General features: G+C 45.5%; 1 protein-coding gene across 1 annotated transcript; it reads left to right on the top strand.

The window, feature by feature from the left end:
• Positions 1-615: 615 nt before the first annotated feature.
• Positions 616-2,914, top strand: LOC136967697 (uncharacterized). Its single transcript, XM_067261592.1, has 2 exons — positions 616-1,421; positions 2,791-2,914. The coding sequence occupies exons 1-2, from the start codon at positions 616-618 to the stop codon at positions 2,912-2,914; spliced, it is 930 nt and encodes a 309-aa protein (XP_067117693.1).
• The last annotated feature ends 8,397 nt before the right edge of the window (positions 2,915-11,311 follow it).

Raw genomic sequence — 11,311 nt, 5'->3', positions numbered from 1 at the left:
CAGTCCTCCCTGGTGCTCTAACACAGCACCACCAGTCCTCCCTGGTGCTCTAACACAGCACCACCAGTCCTCCCTGGTGCTCTAACACAGCACCACCAGTCCTCCCTGGTGCTCTAACACAGCACCACCAGTCCTCCCTGGTGCCTTGACCACGGCTGTTTAATAACTGGGCTGACTGGAGATCTATATTTCTACTTACTATGTTTATTGTTATGCACCAACCTACCAAAGCACATTTCTCAAGTGTAAACTTACTTGGCAATAAACCGGATTCTGATTATGATTCAGTACACTTCTCCAGCTGCCTAACAATGCAGTTAGAGAGTTGGAACGCGTCGTGTGATGAGGGGTTTAAGAGCATCCTTCACGCTCTCTAGAAAGAGAGTGTGGTTGTCTCACCAATGTTTCTTCATTAAAATCTTAATTAAAACAATTAGTTATTAGTCAGAGAAAATTGGAAAACATTTGATTTCATGAAGACAAAATTTATATTAATTTAAGACATCATTCATGTTTTTCATTTGACACAAAATGCAAAAAATACCCTAAAGTGGATGAATGCAATTAGTTTGAAAGGTCAAAATAATAAAAGGTTCAATCTGGCATCAGGCCGACATGAGGGGTGGGGGTGGCCAGCCCGGACCGGACACCTCCAAACCTCCCTCACGCCCGGACACCTCCAAACCTCCCTCACGCCCGGACACCTCCAAACCTCCCTCACGCCCGGACACCTCCAAACCTCCCTCACGCCCGGACACCTCCAAACCTCCCTCACGCCCGGACACCTCCAAACCTCCCTCACGCCCGGACACCTCCAAACCTCCCTCACGCCCGGACACCTCCAAACCTCCCTCACGCCCGGACACCTCCAAACCTCCCTCACGCACGGACACCTCCAAACCTCCCTCACGCCCGGACACCTCCAAACCTCCCTCACGCCCGGACACCTCCAAACCTCCCTCACGCCCGGACACCTCCAAACCTCCCTCACGCCCGGACACCTCCAAACCTCCCTCACGCCCGGACACCTCCAAACCTCCCTCACGCCCGGACACCTCCAAACCTCCCTCACGCCCGGACACCTCCAAACCTCCCTCACGCCCGGACACCTCCAAACCTCCCTCACGCCCGGACACCTCCAAACCTCCCTCACGCCCGGACACCTCCAAACCTCCCTCACGCACGGACACCTCCAAACCTCCCTCACGCCCGGACACCTCCAAACCTCCCTCACGCCCGGACACCTCCAAACCTCCCTCACGCACGGACACCTCCAAACCTCCCTCACGCCCGGACACCTCCAAACCTCCCTCACGCCCGGACACCTCCAAACCTCCCTCACGCACGGACACCTCCAAACCTCCCTCACGCACGGACACCTCCAAACCTCCCTCAGTGCTTCTCACCATGTGGGCGGTCAGGTACGAACATGCCTGCCTCTCTTCAGGAGCATGTGTTTAGAACAGACTCAGAGCACCCTGCAGAGTGAAGTGTGTTTCCGAGCGAGGTTAGTCATTGTTGTGGTTACTCATCCCAATTGTGATGCAGTTCCCGATGTTGAACACGGAGAGGAACACATTGGTTCTGAAGAACTGGGCTGTGCTCAACAAAGGCAAGATCTCGCACCTGTATAAATACGTTTGCTGGATTAGTTTGATTTAAATTATGTATTTCATTGATATTTATAAAACGTTCCTACATGCCAACATTAGAAGTTGGTCGTAAATGATCAAATAATTGTAGATTATTTGTAGTATGCCGTCGGAAGGCCTACCTGAGGCAGGGTGTTTGAGGGGTGAATTCAGATGGACAGACAGTCAGCAGATCCACAGCTCAGACTGATGTCAACAGCTTACTCACTGCTGTGGACTCCACGATAACCCAGGAACGTCATCCCTACACTATCAAAACAGAGATATCTCCATAATCTCTTCAACTCTATCAGAGAGAAGAATGTTCTGTAAGACTCCCACACTGTTCATGTTGCTCACTCGGTGGAGCTTCTCTCTCTCTCTCTCTCTCTCTCTCTCTCTCTCTCTCTCTCTCTCTCTCTCTCTCTCTCTCTCTCTCTCTCTCTCTCTCTCTCTCTCTCTCTCTCTCTCTCTCTCTCTCTCTCTCTCTCTCTCTCTCTCTCTCTCTCTCTCTCTCTCTCTCTCTCTCTCTCTCTCTCTCTCTCTCTCTCTCTCTCTCTCTCTCTCTCTCTCTCTCTCTCTCTCTCTCTCTCTCTCTCTCTCTCTCTCTCTCTCTCTCTCTCTTCTCCCCCCCCATGTAAAGACAGCTGTACTCTCAATTTGCTTTCATAATCCACATTAACTCGATATAGGTTTCTTAATTGCTTTCATTTCCAAGTAAAGGCCAGAAGAGAGAGAATACTTGCTTATAATCCTTCCTGTGTTTACATGATCTAATATAAATATGATCTGAAAATAGAATCTTAGATTGATTGTGTTGGACCATCATGGTGAAAATATATTCCTTCAAATAAACAGTTTAAGGAAGGATGTCTATTGTTATGCCGTATCAAAGTATATTTCATGGAAATGTTGCTATAAAAGATCATTCCGACATGTATTTAGCATGATACTGTATGTAGCTAAGTGATCTTCAAAGCAGTCATTATAATTATTGTTATGATCAGTGATTGGCCAAGATATTTCAAATCCTAACTTGACTATCTTTATCATAACTTTCAACTCAATATTAGCATCATTACACTGGATAACAATGTTGCATCATAGAATAAATATTTTTGGCTCCTCCCAAGACACAAGTGACCCCTCCTCCACACAGGGTTGTATTGGGTGGGGGCAACTCGGGTAAAATAATAATCACAAGGAAGCAGGAGCCAGGCCGGGGGACGTACCTCCAGGCTCTAAGCAGGAGCCAGGCCGGGGGACGGACCTCCAGGCTCTAAGCAGGAGCCAGGCCGGGGGACGTACCTCCGGGCTCTAAGCAGGAGCCAGGCCGGGGGACGTACCTCCGGGCTCTAAGCAGGAGCCAGGCCGGGGGACGTACCTCCGGGCTCTAAGCAGGAGCCAGGCCGGGGGACGAACCTCCAGGCTGTAAGCAGGAGCCAGGCCGGGGGACGGACCTCCAGGCTCTAAGCATTAGCCAGGCCGGGGGACGTACCTCCGGGCTCTAAGCATTAGCCAGGCCGGGGGACGGACCTCCGGGCTCTAAGCATTAGCCAGGCCGGGGGACGTACCTCCAGGCTCTAAGCAGGAGCCAGGCCGGGGGACGGACCTCCAGGCTGTAAGCATTAGCCAGGCCGGGGGACGGACCTCCAGGCTGTAAGCAGGAGCCAGGCCGGGGGACGGACCTCCAGGCTCTAAGCATTAGCCAGGCCGGGGGACGTACCTCCGGGCTCTAAGCATTAGCCAGGCCGGGGGACGTACCTCCAGGCTCTAAGCAGGAGCCAGGCCGGGGGACGGACCTCCAGGCTGTAAGCATTAGCCAGGCCGGGGGACGGACCTCCGGGCTCTAAGCATTAGCCAGGCCGGGGGACAGATCTCCGGGCTCTAAGCAGGAGCCAGTTGCTGGTGACCAGCAGGCACCCCGGCTCTCTAAACAAGTCGTTTTGTTGGCAGATTGGGTGATGACTGATGACTGACAACCATTGTTCTTTGCGTCAATTGTTTTGTATGGTACATTCCAAGCTGGTTGAGCACTGACAGATTTATCTGGCTGTTATTTGTCTTTGTGGAGTTCTCATTCTAGATGGAACATGTACTGAGTGCTTTTTTTTATTGCTTAGTCAAAATTACATTTTGACACAATCAACATCAAATAAGGGTTAAACATCACTCTTGTGTAATTATGGATTAGTAATTAAGTTTTGTTTGGGTTAGGGATTAATCAAATGCAGATAAACTGAGGAGAGACCTAGCTTCTCTGGAGAGGAACTCGGTCACAGTGTGTGACATTGCCTTCCCTGACAGATGCAGAGGGATCATCCAGATCTTCCCTCAGATGCCAGACACGAGGCGCGGACATGCAAATTATTGTTTGGAAAAAGTCTGACGCAAGAAATGGAACAAGACCCAAGGGTGTCAGGCTCGGTCGCTCTCCTTGATTTTCTCTGACGAAGTCACGATTATCACTTACGAGTGAGTAATGCTGCATGAAGTAAGACATTTTCCCTCATTTTCTTGTTGGTGAGAGAAGAGGGTCTTGTATAGTCAGCTGCCTTTGTGCGATGAATCACACTTTCTGTGCCTAGGCAGTGACAATTCCCATCAATAAATCATTGATGGAGTTGCCAGACTGGATATTTCAGACACATTTTGAGAATGACAAGCTATATGTTTTGCAGAATCCTTTTAGATTATCTAACACAGCTCACAGTAAAAACTATAGTGTCTATGATGGTAGATTATATTAATCCCCTTAGAATTTGAGATACTCCCCTTAGAATTTGAGATACTATCTTGATATTTGTTACCGTTGATCCAGTAGTCTCTTCTGGATCAGAGGGGATGGATTTATCAAGGCCCCAGATATTCTCCCCAAGGACGACAGTGTCAGTGTCAGTCGCTTGATGACAGGGCAAATATTGTCTCTTGCTGCTCAGTGCACATGCACAGTACATGCATACCACACACACACACACACACACACACACACACACACACACACACACACACACACACACACACACACACACACACACACACACACCATAGACAAGCCTCTCTCTCAAAAACACACACACCGTAAACATTCTGCACACACTCCCCCACAGAGGCCTTACACGCACCATAGACAGGCCTGTTTCTCTCTCTCACTCACACACACACACACACACCTTAGACAGTCTTCACACACAAAACCCACACACACGCCCCCAATACAGGCCTCTGACACACTCCACACGGCTCCTATTACGCTCTCTCTTGAGCGATGTCCTGACTTTATCCTTCTATTCTCACTTTCCGTTGACGAGCCACTGTAAGGATGCACCTGTCTTCACAGGTTTAAAAGACATCTGCTCTCAGAGAACCATTTTGACTGACGCACATTGGCCACTGCATCGGAACCTCTCTGCCTTACATTCACACATACTGGAGTTGGCGTGAGCTGTGGTTGGGACACAGCATGAATGCTGGGAATAGAATAACCGTGTTAGGCATGACACGCTGTATTTAAGACCTTCCAGCAGATCAGGCACCCTGACTTCTGGCCCAGCTCTCTCTGGACTGGGGACCCTCTGATTGTTGTGCTTCCAAGAGTAATCCTCTCCAGATATACCATTACCATACTCATTCTCCTTTTTGTTTAGTAAGGCAAATACCACAGCCTGTTGCTGGGGCACGCATGAATGCCAAATACATTAGAGAGAAATTGCTGTTGATTACTCGGTAAACACAATGATAGGGCCCAGGGCTCGCAGAATGCAGAATGCTGACACCATTTGGTTCATTTGTGATACTTGTGTATGCACAGGCCTCTTGTGACCCTGGAGACCCTGGCAGGGTTTTCTGATGTGAACCCGGGAGGGGAGGGGGACATGGGAGGGAGGGCAACATGGGAGAGAGGAAGTATTCGTATGGCTTTGTACGGGGACTGGTATGGAGTGCGTGACCCCTGACTGACCCCCAGACACATAGTGCCGGGTAAACTTGGGGTACCTCCGTGGAAATCCCAGGGCTATTTATCGCTCTGGTGCAGCTGGTAGCCAAGTGGCAGAAATGGGAGACTTTATTATTATCTAAAACTATTGACTGAACAGGAAGAATTATGGAGAATGATTATGCATCCTGTTGTGTTTGAGATGTAATTCCTTTACATTTACTGTATATAAAGATGAATTCAGGCCTGTGATCTCTATCTGCAGTGTAAAGCTCTGCTACTGAGCTGTACACATCCCTATGTGATATGTGATATGCACGCACAGACATGCACACACTAACATGACCCCCTGAACGTACGTCACAGACGCTGGCCGCTAACTTCGGAGTTGAGTTTCACTATTGGTGTCATTCAGCTGACTTGTGTGTCACCTAGGAAAACGTAGGAATCTCCTAACACTAACAAGTAGCACTTACACAACCAATATCCATTTATATTGATATTTTTGAAGCACAGCTACAAGTACCTTTCCTATAAAATCCATAAGGGGTAGTTATACTTTATACTTCATTAACCACAAGCCAAACGCCCCTAGGTGGCGTGTCCTGCAGAGAGGAAAGGGACTGGACCCCTGTGCTGTGAGGGCTGCAGAGAAAGAAGAGTTAAAGAGTGAGCCAGGGTCTCAAATGTCAGCACCTGTCCCTGTTGTGTTTACAGGGAGGCCCCTGGCAGGACACAGCCAGTGTGAGGGGAAGGGATAGTGACAGAGAGACAGAGAGACAGAGGCCTACTTTCCCAGAACTCAAGGGTGGATCAGCTCACAGCAGCAGTGTGTGCTGTCCCCCAGCTCAGGGCTTCATAGTCGGACCGGTGCAGCCAGGTGACCCCTATCTCGCCCCTGGAGCATAGCAGCATAGCGTTGGAGAAAGTTGATCTGGGGGACGTTCCAGCACAAATCCCTGTGCTATTTTCTGTCAGGCCATAGGCTTGAGATTCACACTGTTAATGCCTCAAACAAACACCTGCTGTTTGTGAGAGTGGTAGAAGGAAAACTGAATAAGGATCATTATACAAAACCGATGTAAAGTACAGTACTCTCAAAATGAAGTGGACTCTTACAACTCAAATAAAAGTTGTCCTGTCAAACCTACTGTCCAAAGGGTTTTTGTGCTTGCTGTAATGGAACATGTATCTGAACTATATACTATATATACAGTTCTTTGTTCATTTATGTGAATCCGTGCTAAACTTTTCTGTAAAGACTTGTAATGTCAAGCAAATGTAGTGAGATGTTAACCAAACAAAAACCAAATGTGTTCCGTATGCAAAGTAATCCTTGTAGAATCTGACAATATGAAATGCTGAGCACTGCGGCTGGATGCAGATGAAAGAACAGCTTGAAAACAGGGTTTGGATTTCCAGCAAACTGCAACCTTGTTATTTAACTAGTGTTATATGTTGGAGTATCTAACCGTAGTCCTCACCTTAAATCAGCCAGAGTTGTCTCAATAATCTTACACTAAAAGTATGTTATTGTCCCAAATTGTTCGCAAAGTAACCTCAGCTCAATCTACCCACCATTTACATAAGACATCAGCTAAATCGGCTGAACCTAAAAAAAAAAGTAAGGAAAGCTTGTATTTCATGAAAAAGATTGTTTACTTTGCAGGACACAATTTCCAGAAACAAAACAAGCACCCTCTCCAGAGAAGTGGGCTTCCCAGGATGTGCTGCAGCTATCGGCATTATGCTGGGTAATACGTACACCCTCCCATCACCCCATTTCCTCTGCTATCACAGAGGGGGTGATTAGATTGAGAAAGTACACTTGCTGGCGCCAGACCATCCTGCTCTGCTGCAGCAGGGAAGTGAAGCAGGCCAGACTGCAGAGAAGAGAGGGCTTTCTGGGGGCTGTTCATGAGAAGGTTAATACATCGGATATGATTGCTACACCCTAGTGTTAATTCACAAAGACACGTTTACCAAAAAAAACTAACCCTAACAAAAACGAACCCCCCCCCCTCCCTCCACACACACAGACCCCTTCTGCTTCTTATCTGTACATACTGTGAGTGGTAACCAGACTATGAGCTCAGGTCTGTGCTGGCCTGAGATGTTGTCTGCTTGTTGATTTGAGTACAATGCAACCAGTCTCTCATGAGGTCATTTGTTTGGCTTGGCCACTTATCAGGTAGATGGGGAAATGGGAAGCAGTTTAGTCTTTTGCACATGGGTATTTAAAACACCTTTGACAAAATGTTTGTTAACTGACCGTTTTTAATAAAAACAACTCAAGAAACAATTTATATGAATTGGGCCAGCTTAGTTTTCACACACACATCTTGCAGTCATGTTTCATACTTTCTACATGCGTTGTCTGTAATAAAGTGAAAGGCCATTAGGACTCATAATGCAGTAATATGGTCAGTTTTGCCACTTTTAGGGAATCCATATTTGTTGAGAGAATTAAAATGAATGCACTCAACGTAACCTATAAGAATGAAAAAACGTTATCTTTAAAGACCCCTCCACCTACTTCTATCATTTATACAGCGTCAGTGACAGCATCAATGAGATCATCAGGGACACAGGCTTCTCTGTGGCGAGTTTCCATTTGTCTCTGGCGTCTCATGTTTTCTTTCACGACGTGCAGCCAGCCTTCAGGGCTGGTTAGAAACACTGTCACAGATCTAGAGCGATTCTCCGTGAGGTGGAGAATCGTTGGTCTCTGACACATTCCACTAGCACTCACGGCTTGGATAAAAACATCCGTCAGACAGAGTGCACAGAGAACAATGGAAGTTAGACTGGAGTGCTAGCCAAGAGGGAACTCCCGGTGTGGAGCACACTACAATAACATGAGTACGTTCTGCGACGTGGTTATTAATTATCCATCGTCTCCTTTCTGTATTTTTGTATGTTTCCAGGAGATATCTGTCAACATCTACTTACTCCATTAGACAGGTCTGTGTTTCCCTTTTTGGAGGTCAAGACCGACGTGGGGATTATATCTGCTGTAGGGTCCCACATTAGCCCTGGCTGTGGAAGAATGGACTGTCTCAACCAGTTTCTGGGTCACATGTTCGATCAGAATGGCCTTTGTCAGATTTGGGACCATAGGTTGGGACACAAACACTAGCTACTCCCAAAGCAGAGTTAACTAACAAAGTAGGTTAGTTAACAAATTAGAGTTAATATGTAGCTGAAAAATACTGCAGTACCCTACCCTACAGCAGCACTACACTACCCTACAGTAGCCTACACCTTTTTACCATTCTGGACAGTTTGAAATCACTTGCTTGTAAACAATGGCCAAGTTTCTATCTTATGTCATCCAGTACGTTCAGTGCTTTGTCACCGTTTTTCAAATCAGCTAACAGGACCGTCAGCAGAGGCTGTTTGAGTTGGTGTAACGCACGTTTCAGTTCCTGCTTTGAAGCTAAGCACAGATGACAGCGACCCAAAGCAACCTCGTACTTTTATTAACAACCGTCAGCCTGCCGGTTCCCACTGCGCAACACAGCCAGCACGCAGGCACGCATTTCTCCAGGCAATGTCCGATATTCTGAATTTGTTTGAACGCTACTTATAACATCGAAATGTGGCATCTCTTTTATATCTTCAGAACAGTATGAATTATGCCATGTTTCCCTCGTGTGAGAGAGCTTGCAGAGAGGGCCATTTGAAATTCCAAACGTCAGCTTCGCCTGGTCAGAGGCAGTGAGGCAGTAGTAAGCTAGGTGTACGTGTGAGTTATAATTGGGTGTGACATTGTTGAAAGGACTGGTGGACAATAGGCCTACTGTAGTTGGGGGAGGGGTACACTTTTGAATCTTCAAGAGTGCTGTTTCGGTAATGGAGAGAAATAGAAATACAATCTTCTTTTAAAACGATATATAGCCTATAAAAATAAATATTGAGGTGAGTTATGGCTCGTGAAAAACCTAAAAAGGAGGGATACTAAGACGACCACCAAAACTGTAAGGATGTCAAGCATGGCTACTGTGCTGCTGTAACAGGTCGATAGAAAGATCTGAAGGGTGGCATAAACCTTGTTTGTGCACGTTTTTCTTGGAGAATTGAGACTTCTCTACAATAGTAAATACCCAGGACATTGATGTCATGAGGGTTTATTGTCAGCAAAAATATAAATCTCAGTCCTATTTGCAAAGATGGCAAAAGTAAATACATCCTTCACTCAAGTAGAAATACAGATACTCATGTTTAAAAAGACTGGCTACACCTTTTCACTCAAGTTAAAGAAGTGGGGGCTCTGACATGTATTTAAGTAAAAAGTCGCCATTACTACTAAATGTTTTAGCGTCACGCTGGTAACTGGACCTCACACCATAGCCTATTAATAAAAGAAAAGATGGCTCATTATGGCCATGGGTGATCAATAATGTCTCTATTCTTAGTCATGTCGACATTGCTAACTCCCTCTGTATCATCCATAACATACTTTTTTTATCCAAACAATTTGTCCCCAAAAAAATGTTACATTTCGAAAAGATTTGACTGAACCTTTTTTTCCCCACACACAAACATTTGTGTTGTAATTGTGAACTAAAGTACTAATACTAGAAAATTCTATTTATACATATATCTATACAGTAAGTATTTTTACTTCCTTCCCATGTCTGCCTATTTGTATGTATGTAGGTTGAGTAGGTTTTAAAATGGATACCTGTGCAGTGGTTAAATATTTAGTAAATAATAAATAAGTAGTGCAATATATTCACTTTTATACTTAATAGTTTTAAACTGTACAGAGATACTGTTATCTTAGACCCCATACTTGTATCAATAAATAATACCTAAGAACCTTTTGCCAGTACTTACCTATATTTGTTTGATCAGATTTCCAAAAGGCCCATATTTAGAGAAACACACAAAAATATTTTACACAAATATATATTTTCACATTCAGAGAATAAAATGCATACGAATGACATTCATACAGTAGAGTAGTGGTGTGTTGACATCCAAATCACAGTTCAGTTTGAACACAGACATTATCCTTCCAGAAAGTCACACCTAACAAGGTAGATCTAGTGAAGGCCTTGTGAAGCTGTAACATGCTGATTCCAAGGGTGTTGTAAAGGATGTAATGAAGCATAATACATTTGGCACAGCACTAGGTACACATTGCCTTCATAGTGGGACATTTGCTTTTTAATGTTTTACAAAGAATGCTTCATAAATGGTTAATGATGATTGTTCCATATCATCTTAGCCAGATATACATCATTTGAAAGTGTGACTATCTGTAACAGTGTAGAAAACGGTAAAACTCCAACACAGACAAATGTTGAATGCAGCTGAAACATATGAACTGTCCTGCAGTTGGTGTCTGATGAAATGTAACAAAAAAGCCAGTGTGAAAAATATATGTTAATTACAGCTTAACACGTTCAAAGGTTGGTACCAACATGTCCTCATCCCAGTCCCAGCCCACAAATGTGCTGCATGGAATAGTAATTTCTTCCTATACATTTGAACAATGGGAGACAATGTTTTGATGTGTTCACACACTGTAGGACACAGGCTCTATCCCACGTTCATTACAGCACAGATGCAGAAGAACGTTAGAATAAAAGGATCAAACCCTTCGTGCACAGAGAAGGATGAACAGCAACTGTCAATCTACCGGTGGAAGCCCCTTGTTAGTGATCTTCAAGCCCCTCATTAGTGATCTTCTTTCAGGCATACAAGTTGGAAACAACTCCCTTGAAAACATCCC

This window comes from Osmerus mordax, chromosome 2, assembly GCF_038355195.1.
Source record: "Osmerus mordax isolate fOsmMor3 chromosome 2, fOsmMor3.pri, whole genome shotgun sequence".
In the NCBI taxonomy this organism is placed as follows: domain Eukaryota; kingdom Metazoa; phylum Chordata; class Actinopteri; order Osmeriformes; family Osmeridae; genus Osmerus; species Osmerus mordax.
This window is presented reverse-complemented; position numbering and strand designations above follow the sequence as displayed.